At 52.9% G+C, this 13,039-nt stretch overlaps 1 protein-coding gene across 1 annotated transcript; it reads right to left on the bottom strand.

The window, feature by feature from the left end:
- Positions 1-2,167: 2,167 nt before the first annotated feature.
- On the bottom strand, positions 2,168-12,597 carry DNAJC27 (DnaJ heat shock protein family (Hsp40) member C27). Its single transcript, XM_026845927.1, has 7 exons — positions 12,547-12,597; positions 11,944-12,026; positions 11,108-11,177; positions 7,214-7,378; positions 6,654-6,776; positions 5,675-5,835; positions 2,168-4,342 (listed from the first exon to the last, which is right to left on the bottom strand). The coding sequence occupies exons 1-7, from the start codon at positions 12,580-12,582 to the stop codon at positions 4,210-4,212; spliced, it is 771 nt and encodes a 256-aa protein (XP_026701728.1). The 5' UTR covers positions 12,583-12,597; the 3' UTR covers positions 2,168-4,209.
- Positions 12,598-13,039: the final 442 nt, after the last annotated feature.

Raw genomic sequence — 13,039 nt, 5'->3', positions numbered from 1 at the left:
AGGGCTTCCCCGGGGCCGGGGGCGGGCACCCACCGCCGGCTGTGCCGGTACCGGTGCGTCTCCGCCTCCCGTAACCCCCTCGGTGCCGGCTGCGCGGAAGGCAGAGGCCGGTTCCCGGGGAGTTGAGGGGCCGGGGTTGCCCCCACTCGTGGCCTTCCCTCGGACACGGTGCTCACTCCATCCTCATCCTCACCCTCACCCCCTCCTCTGGCAGCTCGCAGCTGCACCCCATGGGGACCCCCGTGTCTCGAAGCACCTGCCTGCCGCCTCGCGGGGGGCCAGGGACCCCAACCCCAGGGGATGAACCCCCACACACCCTGCCAGCCTGCCCTTCGCCCAGCTCTCTCTGAGGGGGGTCACAGCCACCCTACAACAGCCCCCCAGGGGAGCTGAGAAACCCAAACTTCTTCCCTTTGCCTACGCCACCCAAACCTGCTCAGAAAGTTCCCCCTCCTCTCCCCCCCGTTGCAGCTGCCACCTGCTCCCCTCCCACAGCCCTGGCTCTGGGAAATCCGCAGGTCAGAGCTGGTGGAGATGCTGGACCCCGCTGCGAGGAGCTCTCCCCAATACCCGGGGGAACCAGGCCGGGCCCCACCGCACTCCCGCACGTCCTCGGCCCGGCAGCTCTGAGAAGCCACTGCAGCCGCTTCACCAAGGAAAATAATTGCTTCTGTGCAGTAATTAATATCAAAATGAGAGCGGCAAAGCCACAGCTCCCTGGAGGTTTTGGGCGTGCTTGGAGTTATTCCTGTCCTGCTGCAGGCCTTGGCCAGCACGGGGCAGGGATCCAAGCCCTGGCCACTGGCCATGGGACATGTCCAGACACAGGGAGCCCAGGGCAAGCCAATCCCAGGCTGGCCACAGGCAGAGCACCTTGACTGGGAAGGTTAACTGGTCCAAAGACCATCAAAACTGGTGCGTGAGGCAGGATGGGTGCAGCCTTGTCTCAGGGGAGGGTTCGTTACAGGGTGTACAAGCGCAGAAAGGCAGCACCAAGCAGGTCGTGGCTGCCAGGCACGAGGCCAGAGCAGAAATCCTCCTGTCCTCCCTGCCTGCCAGGGACACCAAGCACGGGGAGGCAGGCAGGGCGCAGGCAGGCAGGGCGCAGCCTCTGGGCACATCGAGGGAGGCTTTCGGTTCCCAGAGATCTTCAGAGGTGGCTCCTGGCTGCATTCCTGGATGCGGAAGGGGAAGTCGCTTCATTTGGGATCTGGATCCTGGTGCCTTTTTTGCAGGACGGACACTTCAGCAGCTGGACTTGCTCTTCACACGAGGCAGGCGGACACGTGGGACTCACAGGCCAGAGACAGGGCCTGGATGGTGCTGGAGGGATCTGGAGCTTGGGGTCCTGATGGAGATAGGATGGAGGAAGCAAAATACCGGAGCTGATGGTGAGGAGGTGGGTGCGCACGGAGCAAGGATGCAGCTACGGCTCTGGGTCCCCTGAGCAGATCCAGGCTCCTCACATTTGGGTGTATCCCACACCACATCCCCCCCCGGACTGTTCCCTTGATCCCTTCCCCAGCTCCTACTCCTGCAGTTTGATTCACAACCTCCATCATCACCCTCGAGGGCAGCTCTTCACCACCAACCTCGGCCAGAGCCAGCTGGGGAGGAGAGAAATGAGTCAAAGGGCAATTAAACATTAACAGCAGGCGGTCACCGCGGGTGGACAGCTCACAAGGCTTCCTTTGTTCCAAAGGGGGGTTTAATTTATAAAAGTAACACAACTTAGAAGGTCACCGGCATCGCTAGACGTGACATGCGTGTGTAATCATCTCCCAACATCCAGTCAGCTCTGTAAACAGACAGGAGACACCCCAAAACCGGCGGCCAGAGTCACCTGAGGAGCAAACAGGAGGGACCGTGCGTGGCGCAAAAGACCCAGAGAGCCCCCAAGCAACCTTTAAACCACTCCAGACACGGAGATCTCACCCTCAAAGTGAAGTGCACCATTCAGCCATGGGATTATTTACCCTCCTCAATGGAAAAAAAAAATACAGAGAAATAGTTCTGAAGCCAGAATTAAGTGGTTTCCTCCACTAGACAAGTGGGGAGGTTTCCAGTGAACTCCACAGTGCTATAAAATGTTTGGAACAAGACGCCGTCAGCGCAACTTGCCACAACTCCAATGCCTGACCTGTGATCTCCCCCAGCCCAGCTTTGAATACATCTGGGAGAGAAAAAAATGGAACTATTTTAGACATTAACCTTTTGTAGCAACATCTCCCCTTGGTTATTTCTACATCAGAGGAGCAAAAAGTGCTTCCCAGCAGGACAGCTTATTTCTTCTTCCCAGAAACCCAGCACCAGAAACCTGAGCAAGAGCAAAATGATACTGGCTTTAAAGTCCCTTTTGCTGCCAAAAAAAGAGGGGGGAGTGGAATCTACTGTCGATTTATTTTATGTTTTGAAGGGGAAACACAGAAAAGCTGCCTTGAAGTGGAAAAAAAAAAAAGAAGATATTGCACTGACCATTGGAGAAAACACTTTTGAACAGGATACCTGTGGGGTGGGGTGAGGACACATAAGCACACACTTATTTGTTCTGTAGCTTAGTGTCCTGACCTTCCCTGCCAAGCTCTAACAGCAGCAAGAAAACAAAATTGGGTCCTGCCAAACCCATGGGAACTCAAGGAGTCTCCCGTTCAGTCTCCCCGAAGAGCCTGGCAGCCGTCACAGCTCCAACCTCCCTCAGGATCACAACGGGCAGATCTTAACCTCTGCAAGCACTTGTTAGGGTGACCAGCAATGCTCCCCTCTAAATCAACGAGGCTAATGCAAGAAAACAACAGCTGTGACTAGGAGGGAGCAACCCACACCCACCCGCTGATCCACAATCGGTACGTGCTGCTGTGAGAAAAGAGTGCTGCGGGAGAACATGCCCCCCCCTGCCCCGTGCCACCCACTTCACCCCACAGAGCTCTTCAGTGTGTGTGAAGCTCAGGAGATGAGGCTGGCTGAGGGGAGGAAGGGCAGAGCTGACAGGCAGCCATCTTGCGGGCTGAACTGCCTCCTCCTTAGGTCAGCACCCTCCTCCTGCCTGTGAATAGCCAGGGCCACCCACACCTGAGGACAGTTCCCCACGGGTGACAGTGGCACCCACCCCAGAGGTCGGCAGGGCTATGACTCATTATAACTGTCACAAAAAATAGGACGGTATTCCCTCTGCAGAGTTGACTAAGTCTAAGAAATACAGATGAATCTAGAAAGAAAGCCTTAAAGCTTCTTCCCTCTTCTCCCTTTCCTTGCTTCACTGAAGCAATCTGATACAAGTGCCTTCTATTTCTTGGTATTTGAGTTCACCTTAGAGAATTAAAGGAAATAAAGTAAACCTTGGTTTTAATAGACCTCTCCTTAATTCTACCACATAATGTAGACTAATAGTGCTTTTAAAGGCAGGGAGAGAGGGAGATGTGCAGCCTTAGGGGCTCTCCCTGACAAGTTGAGCTCAGGGAGATGGAAGGAGGTGGCAGTAGGAGACTCCGTGCTGTGATGAGGAGGTGGGTGCCTGGGGGAGAGCCCCAGTCCTGCCAAAGGGATCATTCTTGGCACCGTGACAGCATGGAGAGGAAGGGGAAAAGGGCTCTTGGAACCAGTTTCTCCCTGCAGTACCAGAGGTTTCCTCAAGCAACTCCCATCTTCCTCCCTGACCCCCATCATCGGGTGTCAGCTGGAAGGAGCCAGCTTTGACCAGGGAGCTGAACCGCCCCAGCACTGGGCTTTCAGCATGCGCAGCCTTGCAGGGGCTGCTCCAGAACCCAGACAGACTGACAAACCCGTTGTCCATCCCGGGCATCCTCCACCCATGACACCAATGCTTTCAGGCACAGTAGCTTTCAGGTCTGATCTCACTCTGCCCTCGCTGCATCCACACATTACAGCCACGCATCCAAACCTCTCCACGGCCGGTAACCTCCAGGAGGTGGAACACAGCCAGGAAGGTGGGGACCTCACTGCTATCAGCACTTAAAACCAACCACGACCTGTGGCCACGGAGGAGGGAGGGCTCTGGGGTTCCTCTCCCCTCCTCAGCTCTCTGCCCCCTTTGCAGCACATCACAAGCACGCTACAGTCGGATGCAGTCCTGCTCCCCTGGACGGTGCCATGCCAGCGGTAAGCGTGAGGAGGAGAGGGGTGCCCCATGGCTGCCCGGGAGCTAGTGGGGAAAAGAGGGGAAGGTTTCCAGCTCTTGAGTGGCTCTGTTCCCTACTTGATGTTTTTGAGAAGCGCGGTCCGGGCGTTCACCACCGCTTTGAAGGCGTCTTCGCTGCCAGGAGCCACACATTTATCAGGGTGGAGCAGCACGGCCAGCTTCCTATAGGCTTTGTTCACTTCGTCCCTAGGAGAGAGGAGATGAGTGAGGGGATCCAAGGGACACAGCCCGGCTCAGCCTTGCCCCAGCTGGCAGAGCACAGCAGGGCCAGGAGCTCCCCCTGTGCTCAACACCCCTGCATAGACACTTTTGAACCCTTCCCTCGCTGGCTCTAAGGACCTCCAGGCTTTGGAGGTGATGCTGTGGAGAAAAGAGGTGCAGAAAAGCACCCAGGGCACTTCTTGGTGTGGCACAAGCAGAGGAGGGGGGAGAACTCCTCTCCTGGGGCAGATACACCCTCTCCACCACAGGACTGTGCCAGCAGGAATGCTCCCATCATGTCAGACACGTGCCTGCAACACGTGCCTTGGTGTGCTGAGTCTCTGGCACCACGAGAGCAGAAAGCTGGGAGACAGCGTGGGGGCACAGGCACCCTGACTCATCAAACCACCTACACACTCCGGGCGAAGGCACTGGCACGTCACTTCAGCCCTTTAAACTCTGGGTGTCTGGTCCAAGGCAGACATCTCAGCTCCAGCTGCAGGCCGAGGGGAAAGGAGGGCACCTCCTGAGGAAGACAAGTCCATCCGTGCTGGTGATCACAGCACAAACTGCCCTGCAGAGCTGCTGATCCCTCCCTGCGGATAAGAAGGGGCTGGAGGAGGGGTCAGGCTCAATACCTACATTTCAGAGAGCCAACAGGAGGATGTACGAGTCCTAAATGATTTCTGTTACCCAAAAATACACTCTCCAGCCCCTCCGCAAGGAGTACACAAGGTCATCCTCGGGTTTCAGAGAGAAGAAAGCAAGGCATAACTCTGGGAGCTTGTTTTAGCTTTAGAGATTCAATATCCAACCTCTTACATAGGAAATGACCAATTTCACCTGGCTAGAGCTCTTCCGAGGGAGACAAGAGAAAGCTTGTCTTGTGGGAGTACTGCTTCCAGGTGGAAGACCTGTAACATCAATCCCTTTTTGATAATGTGGGCAGCAGCCTCACACCAGCTTCTCCAGACCTGGAGAGCACGGAACGTAAAGCTGGAGCTGCTCCAAACATGTCTGGCAAGCGAGGCCCAGAGGCAGGATGCAACCCTGGGCAGCTGGCAGGGCTGAAGTTCTCACATTCATTATTCCCCTCTTGCCTCCAGCTTGACTTGTCAGTTAAAAGGGGAAATTTGGTGCTCAGGACCGAGGGTTTCTTTTGCGTTGCCTCAATTTTGTGGCTAGATACTCGTACCCAGCTGCCATATAAACCAAGGTGAGCTTATCAGCACACAGGTCACTAGAAGACCAGATGCAACCAGCCTGTCAGGTCAGAAAGATTAGAGACAGGCAGGCAAATGCTCAAGTCTTCCTCACCTTGTGGCTCCGGGTTTGAGCCCCAGCATGTCCCAACTGTCCTTGCTGTTGCGGATCCTGCGAATGGCATCAGCCTGCTCTTTGGTGAAGCCGACCCCCACGCTGGAAGGAGGGCGCTTCCCACCGTTGTCACACAGGTCGATGATGGCAGAGTAAAAAGTCTGTGGACACAGGGAGGAGTTAGTGGGAAGGAACTGTCCCCCCCAAAGGTGGTGGCAGCGCACAGGAGACCCCACTGGCCTCGCTGGCTGCGGGCTCATCCTCTCAAGCATTGGGGAGCACTTGGACAACTGCTGGGTGTTCATTCCCCATTGCCTGGGACGTGGGGGGCTGCGATACCCCCAGTGAGGGGGATCCAGTCCCTGCAAGGACCGTGGGGCAGACTGAGAAGGAGGCCAGGCCCCACGTTTATCTCAAACCCATTTCAGTTCCGGGCTGGACCTGAAAATGTGACGTAGGCATCTCTGCATCATGTTCCCAGTGCAGCAAGAGGGATCACAGCTTGAGCAATACAATGCTAGGGCCAGGTCAGGACTAGGAGGACCAAAAGGGAATGGCTTTAAATTGCAACAGAGGAGGTTCAGACTGGACATGAGGAACAAATGTTTCAGAGCAAGAGTGGTCAGAGAGTGGAACAGGCTGCCCAGGGAGGGGGGAGTCCCCATCCCTGGGGGGGTTTCAGGGCCGTTGGGATCAGCTGTGGGGGATGTGGGGTAGGGGAGAACTTTGTAGTCGGGCTGAGGGTTGGACTCGATGATCCTGAGGGGCTTTTCCAACCTGAGTGATTCTGGGATTCTGTGTAATGCTGATCCTGAGCTAAACAGCTATGGCTTTCTCAGGGTGACATTTCGCTAGGAAGACACCTCTGGGGCAGAGGGCCAACGGGTTTTGTAGGATCCAGGCAGTTCAGGGGACACTCTGCCATCAAATCCTGGCTCAGCGTGGTGTCTCTGCCCTCAGCACCTTCACTACACCTCACCTGAAACATCTCGTTGATTCCTTCTCCTGTTTGTGCCGATGTCTCAAAGTAAAGAAAGCCCCGGCTCTCTGCCCAGAGCCGCCCCTCGCTTTCATCCACGCTGCGGTGCTTGGTGCAGTCGATCTAGACCGGGAGAAAAGGCAGAAGTCAGAGCCATGCTCTGCAGTGCCAGCTGGAGGAACAAAGCTCCAAGGCTGATCACCAAACAGCGGTTAAGGGACAGGTCTGGTTGGAGAGGCTGTTTGCTTATCCTGAAGGGATGGAGGCAGCATGGAAAGAAAGCACAGAAAATTCAAGTAATAAGGCCTTTGAGAGTTTATCTAGTCCAGAGACAACGTCACCTCTACTTGAACCCTTCCTGACGGATGCATGGCCACCACATTCCCAAAACCCTTGTGAACTGTGGTCTTCTCACACAAGTGTCTGGTTCTTAGAAAATCTTACCTACAACTTAGTAATATTTCCCTTGCTGCAGCTGGAGCTCAGCAGCTTGGGCTCAAGCTGGGAACACGAGCGCTGAGAGCCGGAGATCAGGACCACACCACAGCCTGGCTGCCCACCTTGTTCGCACAGACAACGAAGACAACGTTCTCCATGTTCCCGTGGGGGCCCAGCTCTTGCTTCATCTCAGCCAGCCACGCGTCTAGCGCGTCGAAAGACTCCTTTTGTCCAACGTCATAGACCAGGATGACTCCCTGTGTGTCCTTGTAAAACTCGTTCCTCACCTGCAGGGACAAAGGCATGGCGCTGGCATCAGCAACAGCCAGGCTGAGAGCACACAGCCAGGCAGATTTGGGGGGGATCACCATTTAGATTCTGTGATAAAAGTCTTATCTCCACACAGATCACAAAAAAAGGACACAACCCAAATAATACCATCACTGTGCTGCTAGAGGAGAGCGATCAGCCCAGAAAATACCTTCACATAGAAAAGTCACTAGGTCGAGGGAGGTGAGTCTGCCCCTCTACTCTGCCCTCCTGAGACCCCACCTGGAATATTGTGTCCAGCTCTGGAGCCCCCAATACAAGAAGGATATAGAACTGTCAGAACGAGTCCAGAGGAGGGCTACCAAGATGATCAGAGGGCTGGAACACCTCTCCAGTGAGGACAGGCTGAGAGAGTTGGGCTTGTTCAGCCTGGAAAAGAGAAGGCTCCGGGGAGACCTCACGGTGGCCTTCCAGTACCTGAAGGGTGCCTACAAGAAAGCTGGGGAGGGACTTTTTACAAGGGACTGTAATGACAGGACAAGGAGTAATGAGTGGAAGTTGAGGGAGGGGAGGTTTAGATTAAACAGAAGGAAGAAGTTTTTTACTGTGAGGGTGGTGAGGCACTGGAACAAGTTACCCAAGGAGGTTGTGGAGGCTCCATCCCTGGAAATGTTCAGAGCCAGGTTGGATGGAGCCTTGAGCAACCTGATCTAGTGGGAGGTGTCCCTGCCATAGCAGGGGCGTGGAACTAGACAATCTTTGAGGTGTCTTCCAACCCAAACCATTCTATGATTCTGTGAAAAGCACAGATGCACAACAGCAGATGAGGTGTCAGACCAACTCCTGGGGAGACTGGAAGGTCTGGGAGTTGACTGAGACACCCACGTGCATCCCTGTGCGTGAGGCAGCAGGGGAGAGCAAGGATCCAGGGCCACCACAGGACAGACTGCATGTCTGAGCCCAGCTACTGGAGGGATCTGCAGGACATCTGCCTGTCTGCGCATGTGGGTGTGCATAAGGGGGTCTGTACCAGCAGCTGGAGTGGGACTGCAGCCCCTGGGGCTTGTATGCCCAGTGCCAGCAACTGGGGAGATAGAGGAACTCCAGGACAGCTGCTGGATGAGGGTCTAAGGTCAGCTACAGGACAGCCATTGGAACAAAACAGACTGTTTCAGTTGGAAGGGACCTACAAGGATCATCCAGTCCAGCTGCCTGACCACTTCAAGGCTGACCAAAAGTTCAACCATGTTATCAAGGGAATTGTCCAAATGGCTCTTAAGCACTGACAGGCTTGGGGCATCGACCACCTCTCCAGGAAGCCTCTTCCAGGGTGTGACCACCCTCTCAGTAAAGGAACGCTTCCTCACGGCCAGTCTGAACCTCCCCTGGTGCAGCTTTGAACCATTCCCACACGTCCTGCCACTGGATCCCAAGGAGAAGAGCTCAGCACCTCCCTCTCCACCTCCCTTGCTCAGGAAGCTGCAGAGAGCAACAAGGTTGCCCCTCAGGCTCCTTTTCTCCAGACTAGACCAACCCAGAGACCTCAGCTGCCCCTCACAGGACATTCCTTCCAGCCCTGTCACCAGCTTGGCTGCCCTTCTCTGGATGCATTCAAGAACTTTCCCATCCTTCTAAAATGGTGGGGCCCAGCCACACACAGTACTCAAGGGGAGGCCACACCAACGCTGAACACAGTGGGACAATCCCCTCTCTTGGCCACTGGCCATGCTGGGTTTGATGCCCCCCGGGACGTGGTTTTCCCTCCTGGCTGCCAGGGCAAGCTGCTGGCTCCTACTGAGCTGCTGCCAACCGGCACCCACAGAACCCTTTCTGCAGGGCTGCCACTCCTCTCCCAGTTTAGACTTGTGCCTGGTGGGTTTTATTTTGGTTTTATTTTTCCACATTTACTTACATTTTAGTCTAAAACAAATTATACATCTGAGACATACTACACATTCACATTAAATGCTGAAAATACAAAGCCAAAGCAGCATCAGTTTTCTGTCTTGTCACTCTTCAATAAGTATTTGCCACATATTTATTCACCAAACTGACAGTTTAAGCCCATTACACTTTCCAGGGACTCAAAGTCTTTCTCTTCTCCATTGTCTCATAAGGATTGGCCGTGGCATAGCCAGAAAGTCAACACACATGAGCAGCTCCTATATCTGCAAGCAGTAACTGTGCTAGAAAGAACTCTACTGACCATATCTGTATCAAATGCGGGTCTTCACAGTCCTCTGCCCCTCAATTTCTTTATGCTGTCAGCTGTTCCCCAATCTCCCTGCTTTCTGCTGTATTCGAGGCTATTCTTAATTAATTACATTTCACTGGTTACTTGTACTGTATCAAGACTACACACAAATAACACTGAAACATTTCTACACACAAATAACATTGAAATCCTTGTTGTGCCCAAAACCTCACAGCAAGCAACAAGCAAATCCTGAGAACACAAGAGAGGAATAAAAGGCTTACGAGCAACCAGATAAATAATTGTAAATAGCCAGGCAGTCACTGGCCAGTATAAACCATTACATTGTTGTCTCACTCTTTTGCCCTCACTCATTTTCAGTTATGTCATGCTAGTATTTGTCATGTTACAAACTGCTCTTTCCTGACATTCTATCCATTTTTATTAGTCACAGAATGATGTTCATTCAGCAGCATGTTCATAATGAAGAATTAGTATGCACTCCACTGTTAAAACAACAGGATTATAAAGAATAAGCATTTAATGTTCCTTTCTTCCACTTGTGGGCTCACTTTATTACTTTGTCTATAATTTAAAATAAACATGATCACAATCACTCCTTTGTGCCAGCTCTCCGAAATGGATGTTGTAGTCTGTGTGTTCAAATCCTGAAGTTTTATCCTGCAAGCTCCTTTTTGTAAATAGTACTGTTTATTATTTGTATAGTAAATAATTCTAGAATGGAATGGAGTATTTCAGTTGGAAGGGGCCTGTAACAATCACCTAGTCCAACCGTAAGTATTTTTACTGCACTTTGGTCATGGATTACAATGCCAGTATTGTATAAATGCCCAAGGTAAGCTCCAAACATCTCCCAATCTGAGTTAAAAAAAAAAAAAAAAAATCAAGATGGGCAGATTCATAAGCACAAGGAGCCACTTGAAACAGGGCTAGCAACATAAGTGGCAGCTTGTAAAAGCCAAACCTTACACTCATGGTTTATGAGGAAGTTTGGGGGTTATTCTATCAGAGTTGTTTGTGGCCTTTTAAGTTTCAGTTTTAATAATTTTGTTTTCCTTCTGAACAGCCAGAGAGACCAAGATGAGGCCACTGGTGCTGGCTGTTTCTCTCTGCGTTAATCTGCACAGCCAGCCACGAACATACATATATATGTCTTGTATAGGTGTGTCTGTGTGTGCCTACCGGGGACACACACTCCGCCTTGCTACTGCCCGGCCCTCTGACTACGGAGCTGTGGAAACCTCACCCCTGTCAGGCTCCTGGATTCAGCAAGCCCTAGCAGCAGGGAGTTTCCAGAGCTGACAGAAAGGCAGCAGGAGTTTCCAGTGCTGGCCTGCATTAGGTGTCCATGGTGGGAAAGAAAGTGGTGTATTGTAGCAGAGGAAGCTCCTAAGATTTCTTTTTCAAGTTTCCCACTGCCAAAACCAATTCCAGGCAGATCTGAGGAAAGTTGATGGGTGTTGAATACTTCTGAGCTGGGCTAGCTGAGGGAAGCCCTGCGGCATGCTGCCTGGAACCACGTCTGCCTTACCTCGTAGAAGAATGGGTGCCCCGCCATGTCAAAGATGTTAACCTTGATCTCTCGATCTCTGACCTGCACCCTGAAAGACAAGTGGGAAATGCTTGAGAGGGCTCCAGCTCAGCCCTTGCACAGGCTGTGCCCCACAGGAACACCCCTTATCTCTGCAGAGAGAGAGCTGGGTGATCAGGCACAGAAAAAAAAAACATTAAGAAGTTCCAAAAGCTGGGGTTTAACAGCCAGAAAACTGCCCCTAGAGCCAGTCAGACGTGGAGGACAGCACCAGCTCTGGATATAGCATGGTAACGGTGAGCTGCACAGATTATTTTATTATTAAAGCAGAAATGTAGATTATGCCATGGAAACTAAGCAGCCTTGACAGAGCCAAGTACACCTGGCTCGGGGCAGTGTGCTCACTCAAGAGCAGCAGGAAGTGAAACAACCCACTCAATGGCCTCGAGTTGTGCCAGGGAAGGTTTAGACTAGATATTAGGAAGCATTTATTTCCAGAAGGGGTTGTTCGGCTTTGGCATGGGCTGCCCAGGGAGGTAGTGGAGTCCTCATCCCTGGAAGTGTTTAAGAGTAGAGTCGACATAATGCTGAGGGATATGGTGTAGTTGGGAACTGTCAGTGTTAGGTTAATGGTAGGACTGGATGATCTTCAAGGTCTTTTCCAACCTAGACGATTCTGTGAACCCCACTGTACCTCTACCCTCTGCCTCTGCGGAGACCAGTGACTCCCAGAGACACCTCTCCCAGGCCCCGGAAGACCCACGCCTGCCATCTGCAGCCACGTGGCTCATCCCACTCTCCCGACACTTGTGGCTCCTCACCACGAAGGTACTTACTTGGTGACGCCATAGTCGATACCAATAGTCGCCAGGTATTTGGGAACGAACCTCTTCTCACAGTAACGCTTTATAATGCAGCTCTGGGAGAAAAGAAAAGGGAGTTTCAGCAGGATGGCACCATACACCGTCACAGTCACATTAATAGGGAATTCACCCACAGTCCCCAGCCAGCTGGATGGCTGCAGAGACACCAACTCTGCCTTAAGTCCCTAAACTAGCTAATTAACCTACAACCAATGCACCAATCTTTACCAGAGCAGCTGCTTTCTGCAAAAAAGAAGAAAAAGCCACTGTGTCAGTTATTCCTTACCTACTTGGAGATTAGAGCAACAAGAAACTGATTTATTCCCCTCCAGAAAACATCCACCCTGGAGGAGCTGTGTGCTCAAGGAGCTTGGCAGCAGTCAGCTCCCCAAAAGCCACCAAGAACATTTTGGCAGCCTGAAAAGCACGTTCAGGGTCACACCAGGTCCCTCCAGCCCTGGTTCTGCCCCTGACTGGCAAAGATACTGTTTAGGGAGAGCAGAGGAGTAGGCTGCTATCAGCTGTCTAGAGATAAATCCTGTAAGGTTGTCACCAGTCACCTCTTTGCCCACTCACTCCATCCTGCAAGATCCTTCTGGATTTTCTTGCCATCAGGGAGGCATTTGTCTGCCCCAAGGGAGTCCTCGTGCATCAGTGGTTTAACAGGACTTACATTTATTAAGCAAACAAAAGAAGGGGCTGCACTTGAACAGAACCTGGCTGGGAGAAGAAATAACTTCTCGGAGAAGAGCTGGGTCACTCACACAGCAGGAGGAAGGGGGGTTCCTGAGGAAGCCCGATAGCCAAACTGGGGAGGGATGGGATTCCCCCAGCAGCTCTCGAGGACGGCACCAAGGGCTGGTTCCCCCCTTTCTTCCCTCAGGCGCTGCACTGAGGTGTCCGTGGCTGGAGCACGGTCGTGCGGGCTCGCTCTGAAGGAAGCGGACACGGGAACGGGTGTCCCTCAGCAGGCGGCTCACGGAGGGACCCACCCCAGAGAGGAGGGGAACGCTCTGGGGCCCGTGGCACCGCGGGCCGGCCCCTGCCCACCCATGCCCTGTCTCTTATA

This window comes from Athene cunicularia, assembly GCF_003259725.1.
Source record: "Athene cunicularia isolate RWA chromosome 3 unlocalized genomic scaffold, athCun1 chr3_part1, whole genome shotgun sequence".
NCBI classification, from domain to species: Eukaryota; Metazoa; Chordata; class Aves; order Strigiformes; family Strigidae; genus Athene; species Athene cunicularia.
This window is presented reverse-complemented; position numbering and strand designations above follow the sequence as displayed.

Excerpts from the sequence above, each read along its gene's own strand:
- DNAJC27 (XM_026845927.1), bottom strand. The coding sequence starts at position 12,582 with ATGGCAAGAAAATCCAGAAGGATCTTGCAGGATGGA. Across the intron at positions 12,027-12,546 it reads GAAGGATCTTGCAGGATGGA|AGCTGCATTATAAAGCGTTA; the intron begins GTGAGTGGGCAA and ends CTTTTCTCCCAG. Across the intron at positions 11,178-11,943 it reads ATCGACTATGGCGTCACCAA|GGTGCAGGTCAGAGATCGAG; the intron begins GTAAGTACCTTC and ends CTTGTCTTTCAG.